General features: G+C 35.0%; 1 protein-coding gene across 3 annotated transcripts in view; it reads right to left on the reverse strand.

Annotated features, from left to right (window-relative positions):
• The window catches only part of SUGCT (succinyl-CoA:glutarate-CoA transferase), a 314,340-nt gene that overhangs the window by 246,767 nt on the left and 47,616 nt on the right, over positions 1–19,957 (reverse strand). For all 3 annotated transcript variants that reach the window (XM_084283112.1, XM_084283111.1, XM_084283113.1), the window contains one exon: positions 8,287–8,382. In XM_084283112.1, the coding sequence (XP_084139238.1) occupies positions 8,287–8,382 (96 nt within the window). The remainder of the gene's footprint in view (positions 1–8,286; positions 8,383–19,957) is intronic.

Raw genomic sequence — 19,957 nt, forward strand, 5'->3', positions numbered from 1 at the left:
TGAAATGAAAGGGCCGTCCTACAAAGTAGCAATAAAGTTCTACACTAAATCTTTACTCAGTAGTACTTAATACCAAAACTAAAAATGCCAAACGAGCTTCTTAAACACCAGTGACTCACAGACTGCCCCACTCTGTGAACATACTCACAGGATATCTGTTGTAAGATCTCCCATCTAAAAACATGAGAATAAATATGATTTATACAGCAACTTCACCAGTTAAACCAGCATGTTTCATGGTCATGTTTCAGTTTCACGGTGACAAAACACAGACCTCTTACAGGTGCATTAAATGTGAGCAGAAATGTAATTCTCATGATGAGAAAAGGAAGAATGTAGCAATGAGATGTGGGGAACAGGAATTTTTTTAGGGAAGTTGATGCTATGTGAGTGTAAGCGTTTTACATTCTTGAGGACAATATGCAAAGGAGTGAAACAGTTCCTAACACAGTTACATTTCTGATGGCAGATGGTTCTCTTGGCTGGATAGTGGTAAAGGTTCTTAATCAGGTCTAGTACTACGGCAAACCTTCACATTGCTGAAAGAGAAGCATCACTCCATTAAAAGCAAGTTCATAATCAAGTGTTAATCCCCACGCAATGTAGCATTTATCATTTTTCATGCAAGTGTTCATTCCAAGAGGATTATCACTTCCCCATCCTGCCCTCTGGCTGACTACACAGGGCAGAGAAATTCTTTATTCCATACAGGAGGGGAGAGGGAGGTTGGAGGAAGCTGTGATGTCAGGCTTCCAGTTTTGCTGTAGCTACCCCAACGTGAAAGTGGGAAGGAGCACAGGCCAATCTTGCAGCAGTTGCTCTTCAATGAGAGTATAAATAATAGATTCCCAAAAGCTGTCAAGCAATTAGTGACACATGCCATACTAGAAAGACGGAGAGGAGAGGGCTCAAGCACATCTTGCTAATGATTTCACACCTGTATAGATCCCACCAGCTTGCCTGCAGGAATGATCAGATGCACCTCTGATTTTTCCACTCAACACAGTACTTCATGTAAGCTTGCTTGAAGTGATTCTATTTTAAAAGTCTTAGATATTAATAAAGTGACACTAATCAATAGCTGTAGTTGTAGTTACAGTTTCATAGCTAAGATCCCTAAGTATATAAATCCATTTATGCAAGTTTATGAAATTCCGGATGATTTTCCTAATTATATATGCATACTTCTAATGAACTGCCCTTTGAGGTGTAAATAGCTTCGAAAAGAATAAATTTCAAGTTGAATTATATTACTAACAAGGTAACTTTTGTTTCCTTAGGGACATAACATCTTTACTTATATGATCATATGGCTCCTTACAGAACAGTCATAGATTATATACAGCTCATCTGGGTGCTCTTATATAAGAGATTAGTTCATGCAACAATGTAATGATATGTAAAAACACAAAGTCCTAGACTAATAGGTATGTTAAACCCATCACAGAGACAAGCAGATGATTTGTACCATGCCATACTTACACATAAAATCAGTAGCACTGCCTATACAGAAGCAGCTAATAATGCTGATAATTTGCATCTACCATCCTAAATAGATCCCTAGAAATAAATGCTGCAACAAAAACTAGATTACATGAATGACATCTAGTGGACATACCCTTTCATAACAATCAATATTTTCCAACCAAAACTGTCATGTTTCACATAATAAAAGCACACACCTGAGCATCAATTAAATAATGGTAAGAATTTTTTTTATTTGCTCACTATTCTGTCCCTATAAAGTTTATATCATCACGTAGACATGCCTCAATCTCTCCTGTGTCTTAAGACTGAGTATTATTCACAATAAATTACCAGTTCCTTGAATTCTTAAGGAAATACAATCTCAAAAAGTTTCTAAGATTGTGGACACCTTACCCAAGTCCTCACTTCTGTCACAAAAAGTAACTCCTTCATGCTTCATTCACGAACACAGGTCAGAAAGAGCTAATTTGTCCTGCTTGTACAATACTTTGTACAACATATCATGACGTGTTTTTTTGTTGTTGTTTCTTGTTTTTAAGAGCTCCTGTCTATGATAGCAACACAAATAGCCATTTATGTATTCAGGATGATTATGTCAGGAGTCACTGCACATGACGCTGCACATGGGTTTCTGAGATCTCTTTCAGACTGTTTAAACATGTTTATACAAACGTCTGCAGTGCATTGTTATACAATGATTGTGAAAAGCACTTTCATGAGAACAAAAGTGAAGTTTATTCTTCTGCTCTGGATCTAACAAGCAGATTAAAGGAAAACAGTGATGCAACCGATATCTCCCCTACAAGCCCACTGATCATATTTTATCCCTTTCCAGCCAGCAATAATGTGAAAAGAGATCTTCTGATCAGGGCTCTGCTATGCTTCCCTTTCTAAAGATTACAATTTGACATGGATATACCTACCCACAATGTTCAGTAATCCTGCAATACCTCTGTAGACTAACCATGCTGCTGTAATACAAACTAGATCCCTCACATAGCAATGGAGAAAACAAGGAACCAAAGAGGAGACAAATATGTATACTAAATGACTCTGAATGCCAGTACACCCATGTTTTGATCCTAGATGACTTCTCATGAAACACGGGCAAGTGACGGACTAAAGATCTTAATGTACACCCAGTTTAAATGACTAAATATGAGTTCAAGGTACAGAAATGTTCTGTGACAAATGTTCTGACAAAAAAATAGCCTTGCAAAACAGTCCTGTGACATTTCCCTGGAGGAGATGAAAAATGAGACAGTATTAATTATCAGCTATTATTCCTAAACAATAACGATGATTATCCAAAGCTATTTTGCAAATTCAAAGTATTGCATACTCATTAAAAATACCTTGCAGGCATTCCTTAAACCAGAAAGATACAGGATGATTTTCTTCAGGGAAGAAAAAAAAAAGTTTCAGGTTTTAAATTAAAAATGTATTTCATTTCCATCTGAAAAGTACCTGTATATAGGTAAGAAACTGTCTATAATAATTAGATACAAGCTTTGTTAAAGTGCTATGTCTGTGACAGGATGGGATATATATGAATGAAGTTATAACACCACTTCACATCTCACATCATACACCAAGCACATGTCTAAAACTGCCCAAGGCAAACCTACTGATTTCCTTTCCAGACAGCAGCTCTGCTCAAGAGAGAGGCTTGACAACTCATTGAAGGACTATCACCAGGAAGGTTACAGTATAATGTCATCAGTTTTGAATAACTGGAATTCATTCCCCATAAATGGGAACTTTTCTACACTGCATCCCACAGATGATTATTATACCTTTGCATTGACTAAAATAACAAGGAAACAGAATTCCTATTGCAGTGCTTCCCACCAAGCAAAGGGCCAACTGTAGTCCCCTATCATCACAATAAAACTAAAACATTTGTGTAGTAAGTAGTTTAAAAGAAAAAAAAATGCCAAATACACTTTTTGTTCTCTTGTTTTACAGGACCCAGGATGACACAGGCCTTTCTGGCTTTCTCTGTATCTTGTAAGATAAAGATAGAAGGGAAATGGCTGTTAAAAAAAAATATTAAAAAAATGTAGGTATGTAGTTCAAGGATATACAGTAGGTCACCAAAGTATCCAGGAGACTGGGTATTCATCATATAGAATCATTCACTTAGGAAAAAGACCTCTAAGATCATCTAGTCCAATGTTTAACCTAGCATTGACAAGTTAACCCCCTAAACCATGCTAAGTTCTACCAACTTTTACCATTATGACCTGAAAGCAAACAGCCCTGTACCTTTAGCTAAAAGTTTGTATCTGAAACTACTGCCTAGTTGTCTGAGTTGCTGATGGAAAGGTGATAAGCTGCCACAGGAAACAACCTGTAAACACGCAGGTTATGAAATACTCAGGAGAATTTGTCTGTTCCCAGTGGTCCCACTATAAGATAAAAAGTGAGTGTCTAGATCTCAGGCATGGTACAGGTAAGATAGCTACATTGGTGAAACCATGAGAATGAGGAAAGACCTTGTCACCCCAAATGAAAGACAGTAACATGACTTTACTTCTCTGCACAACTATGTAAACCGGATGCTTTTAAGCTCTTGATTTCCTCGGGATAATCATGGAACAGCTACAGCTAAACAACCTGTCTCATTATAGGAACTTGTTTAAAAAAATGTACTAATTACATTTAAGATACAGACCAGAACTCAAGGTTTGCGTTTTAACATCTGAAACTAAGCAAATTGGGATCTGGTTACACGCAAGATATTGTTCCTGTATGATCACAGGAGTGGCCTATTCCAACTACACCTTTCTGACTGAAAAGAGATATGCTTTTAGATAGTAGATAGTTTTAGAAGTAGATAGTTTCTCATGAAGGGTTCAGCACTCTAAAATTTACTTCTGACTTCTGTTGATAAGAATCCTTCTTTCTTCACCTTTGTGGCACATTATAAAGTTCACCTCCATTGCAAAACTTGGCAAACTATTATATACTGACTGCTTTACCAGTGCAATGAAAGAAATTATGCACTGAAAAGAAGTTGAAATTCTTCCTTGTCAGAGACGGTGATGAGCAAACAGAACTGAAAACTCAGACATTTCATATGGTTATGCCACAAAGGGAGCACACTATCAGAAAATGAGAAAAAACTTGTAAGAGTATGAAAGTCCTTGTGCAGCAAACTTTACGTCACTTTTCTTAAGGGTTTGTTACTTGGACTAGAAATAGGTTTTCAAAGGGGCTACATATCTTGGTAGTTTGGGGAAAGAAAATCTAGCTGAAAACAGCCATTTGAAGCCATTTGCAAACAAGATATTCTGGCCAAAAGTATGAAATTGAAGCTTAATGAAAAAAATTACAATAGTTTTCAGTATATAATGCTGACTGCATTAAACAGAGCACTAGAACACTTACCACAATTAAAAGCAAAATAAAGTACTAATTATGTATATATTTAAGATGTTTTCAACTTGTAGTCTTTATTAATTTTTGATCAGTCTCTGATCAGACTTCCTTCACAAAAAAGATCACAGAATCATAGAACGATTTGGATTGGAAGGGACCTTAAAGACCACCCAGTTCCAACCCCCCTGCCATGAGCAGGGACACCTCCTACTAGACCAAGTTGCTGAAAGCCCCATGCAGCCTGGCCTTAAACACTTCCAGGGATGGGGCATCCACAGCTACTCTTTGCAACCTGTTCCAGTGCCTCACCACCCTCACAGTGAAGAATTTCTTGCTAATATCTAATCTAAATCTCCTCTCTTTTAGTTCTAAACCATTACCCTTTTTCCTGTCACTTCACTACACCCCCTGAAAAGGAGTCCCTTCCCATTTTCCTGTAGGCCTTCCTTAGGTGATTGAAGGCTGTTCTAAGGCCTCTCAGGGGCCTTCTCTTCTCCAAGCTGAACAATCCCAACTTCCTCGGCCTGTTTTCACAGGAGAGGTGCTCCAGCTCTCTGAACATCCTTGTAGCCCTCCTCTTGACTTGTTCCAACAGGTCCTTGACCTTCTTATTTTGGGGGCCCCAGAGCTGAGCACAGTGCAGCAGGGGGCTCTCACAAGAGCAGAGCAGAGGGGAAGAAATCACCTCCTTTGACCTAGTGGTCATGCTTCTTTTGATGTAAGACATCATAAATCATATATATTTCGTCATTTTAATATCTATAAAAGGATCTCCCGCGATTACTCTCTATCACTTCAAAGTTCCACCAAGGTGGAAGCTCAAAATACAGCAAGGGGCCGTAAGAAGAAAAGAACAGTTTGCTACCACATGCTTGTTCTAAGTTATACGTAAGTTCAATTTTAGGAAATATGATTTTTATTATTTCAACAAATTATATTTTATTTGCACAAAATACCTTAAAACAAACATTGTTCATAACAAAAAATAGCATTATGATAGTCACATATTACTTTTTTAAGTGGAAGTATATATTTAGTAACTGTAATGGGATGAAACTCAGGTTTCTGAGTTTTATTCTAAACTATATTGCACATGAACTATGGAAACAGCTATAAAAGCAATACAATTACAATGATGCAAGCTAATTCAAGTTTCTAAAGAGCTTTGCACTCTAATTATAGCTTATGCTAGTAAAGTGAGAAAAACTCTAGAAAACAAATACACTTTACAGTTGCTGTCAAAATCATAACCATGTTAGCTGACGGAAAGTTTGCAGATGAGCCACAAAAATACACACAAAGCTCCACCCACTATAAACCCATCCTAATCACTGGTTTATGAACTAGAAAATTAAGACTGTTTGTAATATTGAAGTAATATTTATAATACCTACTGCAGAAACAGCCTACAGAAACACAGAAACCATGGTTTAGATAGGATTATTACCAAAAAAAAAAAAAAAAAAAAGTTATTTACATATTGATTAACGTTGATTAAACCAGAACAAAAAAAAAAAACAACTAATTTTGTATATCTGGAGAGCTGTCAATGAAAAAAAGAAACAATGGATACCACTGTGTATGCTTTTCTTTTCATTTTGACTGTGGAAAAACAAAAGCAAAAAGGTGCTAAAAGAATGCAAGTTTCATTTATTCATCCAAATGCAGTAGGGTGAAGATAAAATGTTAGTAGGGTGAAGATAAAATGTTTTGTTTAGTCAGGTTTTTGGTTTTGCTTATAGAAAGACACTTAGATCTGTTTTGTACTTTCAACATACCAAAGTTCAAAAAGTGTTGCACCAAAAGGTCACATTACAGAAACACACCCAAATACAACTACTTGTGTAGCAGATGCCTGGTTAGGCTGGGTCACGTTGCACTACAGAGCTCTACACACTGTTGGTCCTACAAAATATGGCCATCTCACGCCGCAGACTAGAGCAGCTCTGGCTGTGCTGCTCTACACCTGAGATGAGAATACTACAGGACCAAACATTCTTGCAGAAACAGCTGCAATATCTCCCCATCAGTCTCAGAGATAATTTGCAATCTATTCTAGCTAGTCCAGAAAGTGATGGTTGACTATGCAGAAGCACATACTTAAAACAAATAAAATAAAAGTCAACACACACACACAAAAAAAAAAAGTCTCCTAGCTCAAATATACAAAGCTTTTACAAAAACAATTGATGTTTGTTGTAGACCTGAGGAGATCTGCTATAATTTTAGCTAGGGATAATATTCTGTATAATATATATTTATGTATATTATAATATACATATATATGTATGCAATATAGATATATATATGTACGTAATATACGTATATATATATATATATATAGCTTACACTTAGAAGATTTTTGCTTCAGAATTTCTACAGCCACAAGTAGAAAATCCTTTAATAAAAGAATGATCACCACCACCTCCAGCACTGGGAAGTAAATACACATTGAGTTCCTCTCATTCTCTAACAATAAGGGAGACAGTAAAGCAAATGAGTGGTGTTTAGATGCTAGTTGTCCCAGACAAATGCTGGGAACTGTCCCTATCAGGATTGAAAGGACTCCATCCAGAAATTAAAAAATCCAGACTCTTCCTAGCTAGATGCAAACATAAGTACTTGATGAGAAGTGCCAAAAATGAAACAAATAGATTAAATATATGTCCAAATCTCATTAAGTTAATATGACCTCCATCAAGATAACAAAATGATCAGCTAGAAAAGAACAAAATTGGCTTTGTTTACTTGAAGAGTTTCCCATACACTAGCCAGAAGATAAAGCCTGCAGTGATTTTTTTTTTTCTGTGCTTGCTTATATGATGAAGGTCATGTTATTTTAAGGAATTTCAACCCTTTCCTTAGATGTAGGAGGCTATGAATTCCATTGGAGAGGTCTGAGGTCTGGTTAATTCCTTTTCTAACCTGTTGCCTCACTGAGCACCAGTGATTTGCAGCAAACTCAATGGACAATGGCAAATAAATAAGAACTCCCAGACTTTCACGGACACTTAGGTTGTTCTTGTAGACTCACAAGGTAAAAACAGTAAGATTCAGAGGCAAAAGATTTCAATTTGTGGCTAGTATGGAAGTCAGGTAACCCTTAAGTGAAAGGAAAAAAAAAAAAAAAAAAAGCTTTTCTCTGTAGAGTAAAAAATGATATAGTCGTTGTGCTAGCTTTAAAGTCATCCAATTTCAGTGAACACCTTTGATCTATGTTCTATTACTAATCTACTGCTGATGAAGAAATATGCAAAATGCAAAAACTACTATGAACAACAGAACCTTGTCCTACCTAGACACAGATACATTACAGAATACAGCAGGTCATGGGAAAAGTCAGTCAGTTCTCAATCTTATAATACAAAAAATCATGAATTCTAAAAGTAGAATAAACCAATGTTTTTGACTTACCTGGTATGGAACAATACTCCCATGTGCAGTACCCCAGCGTTTTCCTTCAATTTTGCAATTAAGATAATTAGCTGCTATATGAGTAAGACATGCAACCTATAAATGGAAAAAAGTAAAGTATTCAGGAAAGCTCAAACTTCACTGACAACATCTTTGTGAATTCTGTATATTTGTATGTGGTTTATATGCATAAGGTAAAATATTTTATGCCACAAAAATATTTTTTTATATATTCTATATTATGTATAGCCTGAAATTTTCATATTAAACAAATATATGTATCATGGAAATGGCTGGGTAAGTACAATTCAAATAGTAAAACAAGGAGTGTCCTATAACACTAGTAATGCTGGACAAATCTAGCATTAAACTACCTTAAGAGATAAGGCAGTATTACCCTAAGCATTTTACAGAATGGTCAACAAAGGCAATGAAAATATCAGAGTCTTGTCCAGATTCTGAAAGGAAAGGAAGCACAATGGATTTGTGAGCTAGAACTCACATTTCCCATTCACGGTCACAAGACTTTCTCAGTCAGAAGACTAAGTTTCTGTTCTCTCCTATTCTCATTCTATACGTCCAAGCTACAGAAAGTATTTCAGAAATCTTCAGCACATGGGAAAACGTTCTGCAGTATTAAGAGGTAGGCCTCAATAAATCATCTGCCACCAGAAGATAAGGAGAGATTCATCAAATTTTTAATGTAACAGGAAAAAAAAAAAAAAAAAGATTAATTTTCTAAAAAATATGGCATGCTAAATTTAGTAACCATAATTTCAGGGGTAATTATATATTTTATAAGCACAAATGCATCTTAGGAAAAAAGTGAAAATTTATGATGCAGTAATGCATGAAAAACAGTGGTCCCATTATAATCAGTGGCAGATTTTTCATTATTTCTTTGGGAGAACAGTGGGTGACTATGTATCTAAAGCCAAGTAACACATTCAAGCATTACAATTAGTTATTCGAAAGTTCTCATTAATTCAACAGACAATGCATTTGTTTCACACCGTTAACTAGTTGTGACAGTAAGTGCAACTGTTCGCTTAAATAGTAGGCCATGTGACAATATTTTTTCCAAAAACATGATTTTCTTCAAATTACTCCCTTAGACAGAAGAAGTTCCTTACAATGATCAAAGTGTTTACAATGTTCTAATTTGACTATAAACAAGGTACACAACTCAAAATTCAAAAGGAACTGAAAGCCTTTTTCCTTCGTGACTTCGCTAATCTACATCTAAATACATAGTAATTAATTCAGAATTCACCAGTAATACGTGAATTATATAAGATTTTTTAGAAGAAAAAAAAAACTCTCTTCCTTTATTCATATACCCTGAAAAGGCAACATGGGTGCATCACTTTCACATTCAAAGCAAGTATTTAGCAGAAAACCTAAGAATATACAGCAAATGAGAATTTAACTGTTGCTGAAAAACTACATCCACATGCTAACTACAAATACAATACCATATTCCTGAGAACTGCTGGAAAACGTTTTGGAGTTGGGTTTTAGTTGCAGCTTATTATATCTCAGTGTCACTTCATTCAGATAAAATGTTAAAAAACAATGTCTAGTGTGTCCCTCAATAGGAGATCCACTGGAAAATCTCAGCAATTAAGGAAATGGATCTGCAAAATATATAGAAAGGACTTTTCCTTCTGTTTTGCAACTTTCCTCAGTAGCACAGAATGAAACACACTATTATTACAGAGTTTGATGAGTCACAAAAGTGTATTATTTACTAATTACAGATATCCTAGTCTTATTATTCCTGTCATTTTTCAGTTTGGGTTCACACCACCTAGTGAGGTTTTTCTAAAATAGTACACTATGCAATGATGATGAAATTGCTAGATATTGTTCTGTATTGTTTGTGCACTGTACTGTAGCTGCTGTATTACAAGTTTCACTGATGGGTGAGAAGCATCCACTACAATGGGCTTGGACTTTTAAAGACATAAGAACATCCTATGCAGGATGTATTTGTATTTAGCTTTTCACACTTCGGCAAGGAAATGCTAGGCTAATCTTAACTCTAAGAAGTTCTTTAATTCACTGTGAAGTGAATTAAAACCCAGCAAAACAGAAATCCTACCATATTGATGTTGAATACAATCAAGCCAAGATATCATTCCATTTATTTATCTGTAGTCTATGCTATGAAAATAGATTTTTCACAAGAAAACTGGTATCTTTAAGTATAAAAATATTTTTAATAGTATTGCATATTGCTTGAGATGAATATAATTCTTTTAATGGCTTTTTTTTCCTTTCTTTTAAAGGCAAAACTACTTGTACATATTTCTCCAAAGCACCTGTACCCTGTACAATGGAAAAAAAAAAGATTTGGAAAAAGGATTTAAAACATAGCACTCACTAAATACTGGAATTGCACCACTAAAGCTTGTTCAAAGGCTTGTTTCAGTAGCAATAGGGAGCAATATACTGATCTTTTGCTTCCATGCCTGTGTATCCTGCTGAAGTTATTTTACTTATAATTTTTTTTTCAGTAAGTCACAAAGGAAAAAGGCTTTCAGTTCCTTTTGAATTTTGAGTTGTGTATCTTGTTTATAGTTAAATCAGCCAACCAAAAGGAAGTATTATTTTTATTATCATCATTATTATACAAATAAACTTCTATTGACCACATCAAAGCATGTATTTTAGCATTTTGTGTTTTATGCATAAATATACTCAGCTGAGTAAACTTTGTGGCATTTGCTTCTTAGTAGTAACTGTCTAATGAATTCAGCAGACTTAGAAGACTTGCTTCTATTTCTGCTGTCCCATGAAATTGCTATAGGCAGTCCCAGGACTTTTCCCTCTCCCTTGCTTTTGCCTTTCTCAGTTCATTCTCCTTGGTCTCCCCAGAGCTTTACCTCTCACTGAAAAGGCACCACAAAATCTTTACAGTATGTCCTTAAAAAAGAAAATAGAGTTTATTTACCTATACCCTAAGGCTGTTAATCAAACTGCTGAATTATAAGTATTAAACACATCCCTAATGAACATTTCTACAGATAGAACATTCAGATTAGAACATCCCTAATGAACATTTCTACCCTTGGAAAAAAGTGTTATTAACAAAATAAGTATTTATTCAAATTCCTCTGTACTACAAGACTCAGTGAAGACTTCGTTGCTAGAGATACTTCCTGCACTAAGAGTATCTTCAGTACAACCAATCTCTCAAAATGAAGACTGAGTACATTTGTATTACATTCTCAGTTAAGTATTTTTAAACCTTTATTTAAAATTGCTTTCATGAAACATCTATAAACCTGTTTATTTTCTCTTTTAACTAATAAGAGATTCATAAAAGTAACCTTTGGATTTGTAACATTAAAGCAGATGTAATAAAACAATACAGACACCTCTGTATTCATTTGTTTTCAGAGACAGATTATGTACTGTAAATATGCATTATCAAGTATCTACAAATAAGCATTTCTCTATTTCACAAAGGGAACACACACCTTAACATTCCTTTCTGACATTACTGTTGGCAGCCAAATCACGGATTTGTTACATACTTACCTAAACCAGAACAAAAAGAGACCTACATTAAAGTCTGAAAAGTTATGCTCAGTTTATGACAGAAACAGACAGATGGGAAACAAGATATTAAAAGCCACAAGGTAAGTAGACAAAGAAAGAGACAGAATTTCAAAAGATTTTTTTCAACACAGCACATCAAACAACTTATTACAATGACTTCACTGAGTCAATCCATCATTTATTTATGTGCAAGCTCAACAAGAGTACGTGAACAACAAAAGATGACAGGTAACTGAAAAAAAAAAAAAAAAAAAAAAAAAAAAGCATTTTAATTAGATTCTTTACTTTCTTCCTTCTCCAATTTTGTGTCCATTTTACTGCTATGTATCTTAACAAGGCCTTAACTCTTACCAAGTTGATTTATATTTTTCTTCATTCTCTATTTATTTTTCCTTAGAAAAGGCATGTAGGCCTTTAGGAACTTCAACAGACAGGTGTTTTAGAGCAGCACAGACAACTTATTTTACAATACTCTAGGGAACTAGTAGCCCAAATATTAATTTATAGGTGTGTAGGAAAAAAATCATCCTAAAAAAAATTCCAGTGCAAAGACCAACAAGCTTCCACAGGGGCTCAGGGCCACAACATTCCCAAGAGCTGTCAATGAACATTGCCTTTTATCCAGGGACTCCCTTCTAGCCTGGAGTTTAGAGCTCAGCAGAAGCTTAAAAACAGCACAAGAGTGCCATACACTCATAAGCCAGGCAGACATCCCCACTCGCAAGTACACAAAATCACTGCCCAAAAAAGAGCAAGATTTTACAAATTCATCAGTGATATCCCTACATCCATGTAAGGCAGCAGGTCTGACCTTCTTCTGAATAATTAATTCATAACTGTTGTCCCATAATCCTCCTTCCCTTCAAGAGCCCATAGCACTATGGCTGCTTTCAACCTGTGTTCTGCAGAGCAGCAAATTCCATGAATGACTTTGAAGAGATCTTCAAAAGCAACCTCAAAAATCAAGACCATGAGCACATAGGCCAAGGCTTACTGTTAAAGAGTCTCCACCCTTTTCAGAAAAACTCTGTGGCTATGTTAGGAGCACCGTGCTCTGGCTGAGAAGGGTTTAGTTTGCAGTGACACTGGTTTCTTTTAATGCGAACCTCCATGATGTGATCAGGAGTTCTCCCTTCACAAATTAAAACTCCTGGCATTGAAGCACCAGCACATGGCATAATCCCAGACACAAATACAATTGTCTAAAGTAGATATCAAATTCTTATTGACAAATAGCTACAAATTTAGAACAAACCTCATAGTAGGTCCTGTTTTAGAGCCTTCCAACCAGACACTTAAGCAGGTATCCATGTCTGTACCAGTAATTACATGCAGCTTTTAAGACTCACTGATTAAAGATATCCACTTGACAGGATAGTCTTTCTTCAGGTGACAGCACACAGCAAATCACAGTCACAGAAAATGCATGTTAGGACATGCTTAATAAGCTACTAACAATAAAAATAACAATAAAAAATACATGCAAGGAGATAAACAAAGGCAAAGGATTTAAAAACCCTATGTAAGGCATGAATTCTCAGAGGGGAAGAAAACTAAAGAAAGCAAAACAGACTTAAGTTTTAGTCTACAATGGTGTAAATACTGTAGTGCAAAAATGATGCCTGAAAACTACACTTGTTTAGTAAAAATAAAAATTTAGGCTATGTAGAGACACTAAAGCATCTTCACAAAAAAGAGGTATTTCCATTGCAGAGAACTGCTAACTGAGTTCAGTAAAATTCAACATCAACAAATCTAATCTATGAAATATTTTTTAATTAGCTATTTAGAGCTTAAAGAGGACCGGGATGAGAGTTCTGTTCTTCTGACAGCTTTAGCAACTAGTGGAGATATCATCTCTTCATTAAGATTCAATTAATACTGACAACAGTAAACACTTGATGCAACTAACAGATGTAGGACTTGAAATTTCAAAAACAAGTATTGTTCAGCACAGAATTTCAAGAGAAAGCAAATGCCAAATGGACTCCTGTCTCCTTACTCGCCACTTCAAGAAAAATGACTTACAAGAAGAATTTTTAGATGAAGTATCAGAAATAAAAATCTTGACCATAAAATCTATTAGACAATACTGGCATGAAAAAATAATAAAAATTATTGTACATGAGTTGAAGAAACCAACATATTTTTGAAGGAAGAATTAATTGCATTTTCTTAATGGAAACAACATATTAATAAAGTTTTTTCTGAAAGGATAAATAAACATACTACTTCAATCACTTAAAAATGAAGTTAAAAACAAACAACAACAACAAAACACACAAAAATTCCAAAGTTCAGAAATAGTTACTCTATATACTCTGTGCAAGACAGAGTGTATATGCAAGACATATTACTACCTGCAAGGAAGTTGTGCGGAGCTGGGGGTTTGCCTCTTCTCACGGATAACTAGTGATATGACTAGAGGGAATGGCCTCAAGTTGTGCCAGGGGAGGTTCAGGTTGGAAACGAGGAGACACTTCTTCTCAGAAAGAGTGGTCAAGCATTGGAACAGGTTGCTAAGGGAGGTGGTGGAGTCACCATCTCTTGGGTTGTTTAAGAAAAGGTTGGACCTGGTGCTTAGGGACATGGTTTAGTGGGTGACATCAGTGATAGGGTGGTGGTTGGACTAGATGATCTTGAAGGTCTTTTCCAACCTTAATGATTCTATGATTCTATGATATACAACCCTCAATCACTTGGTCATATACTACCTTCTCTATTAAACTTACAGCTCATTTAATTATTAGGTATTTATTTACTTTTAACTTCTCAGGGAATACACAGTCCAAATGCTCCACTGAATCTCCTAGAGAGTTTCTATTGGCCTTTATGAATACCATATGTCGTGCACATTGCACCTTCTGCCATCCTGGTTTCCTTTCAAAAGACTTCCTTGAAACTAGGGTGAATCATCTGCCAAATTTCAAGTTTCCACTCCAAAGAAAGAAGGCACTGAGTTTCTCAGGAGAATGAAAAAAAAAAAAAAAAAGTAAAAAAAAAAAGAAAAAGTGCCATCAACGTATTTTCCCATAACTTGTTCCTGGAAGCAGATGAATCACTTTAAGAGTAACTTTGAAAACAAATCAGCTTTTGGCAATTCCATGACATGAAAAATTCAGCCAAAACAGTTAAAACTTCAGTGAAGTTATAAGCAACTAAAACCAGACTCTGATAACAGACATATCAGACTACCTTAACAATGACACTTCTACAATCATTTCCTCAACTGTCTATCTTCTGTGAAGAAAGAATATATATTGCATATTTTACCCTCTACATTTTTACACAGCTTTACCAAGCCCATCAAAAATGTAACTTCTTAAAAGTTTCTTCTGCTACATTTCATACAGATTTTTAAATATTCTGATGTATTTTCTTGTAATATTCCTTAATTGTAGCCTTAACCACCAGGAACTTATGCCTTTATTAAAGGCATAAATAAAAGGTGAATTACAACTTAAAATATTTAGGTTTTCATTCTGTGGGTGCTTGAATGTATTTAATTGATTGTTTAGAAAATAGCACAGATCAAATTCTTAAAGTGGCTTCTATTCATGCAAAAAAAACTGCAAGCATAATTGCAAAACACAGAATAACATGCACTTAAAAGAAGTACCTAAATTTGATAATTGAGAATAAAAAGCAAAGCATGCAAATAAAACCCAGACAAACAGACTTCGTTCATATAAAAGTTAATTACCTATGAGAACAGGCATCAAAATAACAACAGTAGTTTTTCGTACTATTTTTTACAGGGTAATATCTAGAGGCTCCAGTTTGGATGCCACATACACTTTTGTGAAGGATCTGTTGTTTTATTGAATCAGTAAGAAGGATGCTTTTCCATGTAAAGCTGCCAACACTCAAAATAAATTGTACTAAGGCATTTCTCACTTTTGATCTTAGATTAGAAACAGTGCCATTTACAATGAAAGTATGCGTAGACCTAACCATTTACGGCACTCATCTTTTTGTGTCCGTATTTATCAGCATTAACACTTATACACATACACAAAATAAATAAATAAAATAAAATAAAATAAATAAAACGTGAGTTTGCCTGTCCCTGAGAAATCTATTATCTGCTTTGTCGGTTATTGTCTCTCCACAAAAACAATGGTAATTTTAACAGCTTGAGATGTTGAAGCCAGTCCATAATTTATTCTCCCTTAATATGAAAGAGCCATTTTTTTGTAGGAAAACAGATTATATAGACTATGGAGAAAACAAACACGAGAATTTCTACAGAGAAGGCAGTTATGTCCAGAAGACTGCTTGCTTTGAATGAAGTACATCGTTTTCTTTGTATAGATATGGAAGATTATCAAAAAAGCAAAAAGCAAAACATTGCTTAATTTTAACAGAAGTTTTTCAGGAAAACCCAACTAAATAATTTTTGGGGGGAAAAAGCTTTGCTTTCAACTGCTCTTGCATAGGCTGCAACAACAATATCCTCCTGCATACTAAGCACACAGAAAATAGAGGGAGATGGGTAGCAGAAAAAGTCATGTATTACCTCAGGAGAACAACACCAGCATTAGCTGTAACACTAAAAGATTGTTGGATGCTGCCCATTAAGTACTTCCGTGCTAATGCACTACATTAATGCATGACACAAGAAACAGATACATACAATTGAATGAAATATTAGAAATAGCACATATTTCAGTTCATGAGATTGATGTTGCAGAGGCACAGAAATATAATGAATGCCCTCCATTGATTTGTCCACCTTGCTTTTTTAAGCACTGTAATGCTGTCTGGACCACAAAAAGGGTTCATCTATGGAGCTGTTAAGCCACATACAACTCAAAAAGAAACATGGTCCAAAGTCCTATTAGAGTTGAGAAACAAATGAGGTTAGTATTACCGATGTGTCTGGACTCAAAATATGGCATTTCTGCATGACATTTTGAATAGTGATAACAAGTTTGTACATGCTTCTCTGAAAAAGGACATTTTTCCTTAGCAGGTTTAGAAAATTATTTCATTAGTACCAAACAGAAAGAAAGAAAGAAAAATAAATAAAAAGAGAGAGAGAGAGAGAGAGATTACAGAGTAAGCTTGAATGAAGTTACAAAATAATTTCACATAATTTTCATCACAGAAATCTAGTACTACAAATATTCATTCCAAAGAAGACAAAATATTTTTACCAATAGCTGAACTCAGCCTTTTAGGTACAATTTAATAGACTTGAAGTAGATTTTTCAATTTTTTTTATTTTTTTTTTTAAGTCCTAAACCAGTGTCTAGGCACTTTTTTATATAGCTTTCACTGTAACATAATATGAAAATAATGAATCATAACCTCTGGCCTAAGCACGTCACTACACTGAAGTGTTTGCAAATTAACTGAAGAGCTGGAAACAATACCGTACAGAATAATACAAAGAGAAATACAGTCACAGCAGCCAAACTCTATTAGACCAAAAAAGTCATTAGTCCAAATTTGTTCCAGCGTCATCCTTTACTTCATCTTTAAAATAAAAATGTCAGTCAGAGCTATCTGAGATGGTCACATTAAGCACTGCTCAAACCTTAGTTACCATTCCTTCAACATAACCAGAAGTCGTAGAATCATAGAATGGTTTGAGTTGGAAGGGACCTTAAATCTCATTTAATTCCATCTCCCCAGCCATGTGCAGGGACACCTCCCACTAGACCATGTTGCCCAAAGCCTCATCCAACCTGGCCTTGAACACTTATTCTGCTACTGGTTGCTTATATCAATGCCATTTCTTTTGAACTACTCAGGTTATTCATTTTCTCCTAACACTTACCATGATCCCAAAATATGATCTGCTGGTAATAAACTACAATAAACATCTAGATTCCATTTCCAAAATTGCACTCATATTCAAAGGTCATCTAAATAATAGATTCATTAAAAGAAATATCTTCCTTTGTCTTCAAACTCTCCCCCTTTCCCACTCCAGATAGCTGTTTTTTTTTTCTGTGTATTAAGTGGGCATATTTTTTCCTATCTCCTTTTTAGTCTTTCTCTAATTGATGACAGAGGTAGCTCCAGAGAGGAAAATGAAGCTGCAACACATTCAAGCTTAGTTTCATTAGCACAAGAAACAATAGTAGCAAAGACAAAAAGACACAGACTTCACTGTCAAGTAGCAGATGAAGAAGAAATTTCCCTTGCAATCTGGCTAAGAACTCTGTTTACAGCAAAAAGAAAGCCACTAAATGCAAGATGCAATTGGAGTATGATCTACCAACTACTAACTAATCATTAGAAATCACAACACACATTCCACAGAGGCCAATATTAAATTGAGTTACTGTCATGTTAGTGTGGTCTTCTGGTCTACTTCAATAAAATTCTGGCCACTTAAAACCCTGAAGGATAACTTCTGTTCTCAGTTATACTGAGGTCCTCAACTGAAATTTTGAAGAATAGAGTCTGAGGCACTGTATATATGTAAAGAAACACTCAATTTAGATTTTATTATCTTTTCATATCAGAGCTGTGTAATGAAAAAGACAACACGTCTCCATACAGTGCAAACACACTTTTATACCATGACAGAATATATTTTGCAAAGAGGATATTTTATAAGCTTGCAAAAAAAACTCTTTATTCAAACCATAGACAAAATAAGACAACTGTGCAAGAGTCCTGCTAGCTGGCTTCTGAAATCACCAGGAACACTGGCCTCTGGAAAAGCACATTTACATTCCGTATTCAGTAAACTCATAATTTATCAAGCAGAGAAGCAACAAGCAACCACCAGAATAACCTGAATAGCACCTGAGTCCCAAGATGTGTATTTCTCACACAACTTACCGCTGAGGGATCACATTATGCCATATATGCTCTATGGGCAGCATGCAATCACTACTAGTTTCACTTATATTTAATAATTTGTAAAAGACATATCATGAAAGCTCTGAATAGAGAGCATTCAAAGTACCTTAAACAGATGTGCCTTCAACACATACTTTCTGGGAAAAAGGGGTTCAAATACAAAAAATAATAGTTTCTAAACCTCACCATTTTCTCAAAAAACTAAATGCCACACTAAAGCATAGAGATAGGATCTAAAAAAAATAATTTAGGCCAAATTGCTAGGCTTTTATAGGGTCACTTTAAAATTTGGAGAAGATAAAGAGTTTCCTATGACAAATACAAATTAAAGCATAATAATAAGAAGCAGATAAATGTCTGATGAGCAATCATTTAATATAAACAATATTAATTGCATTATCCTGTCTGTGGAATCTGGAAAAAAAAATACACTCCAAAATTGTAGAAATGTTAAATGTAAAATACTTCTTGCAGATTTTCAATCCAAGAGAAACCAACTTATTACAGTATTTGTTGGAGCCTGGTTGTAATTAAATACAGGAAGGATATTAAAACTTCCAAGAGATTTTTTTTTTAAGCCACAACAGAAGAAAAGGCACAATTGCATAATTGGAACCAAATCCAAAACCCACTTCCTTCTTATTTACTAGCATCATCTAAAGGACACTATTTAGATGCTGACGCTGAAAGGTCTGGAGCTGAGAACAGTAAATCATCTGATTTCAACAATTTCAAAGGAATTGTATGACATGGGTTAAAAGTTTATAGATGATAGATATAGAAAGTCTGTGCTCATTGCAAGACCACATTCTAGTGGTCACTGTATCTCTCTTGTCGGTAAAATCCTAGAATTCTGTTTTGCTGCGGGGAAAGAAATCTTCGACAGTAATAAACAGCTGTATTGGGCAAAAACGCTTGATACAAAGACTTTGAAAGCAAGATGTGTTTTAAGATATTATATAAATAACGTTTTTTAGAGAACATGATTTCACTTATCAGATACTTGTTCTACATATACCAGTCAAATAATAAACAAACTTGCCAGTCGGGAAGATTTCTTTAAAAAGCTTCATTGATGGATGAATTCAGTTCTATGCTCTCTGTCATTAGCATATTTGTGCAAGTAATAACATCAAAAGCATCTCCCTATACAAAAAAGGAAGACTCTTGCATTTCTATAATGCATGCAGAAAAGTAATACCACAGATACAGATGGGCATATACATGCTAGGTTTCTTGCTATAAAATAAACCAATTGTTTTTCAGGAATTTCCTAGCATTT

This window comes from Netta rufina, assembly GCF_964035555.1.
Source record: "Netta rufina genome assembly, chromosome: 2".
NCBI classification, from domain to species: Eukaryota; Metazoa; Chordata; class Aves; order Anseriformes; family Anatidae; genus Netta; species Netta rufina.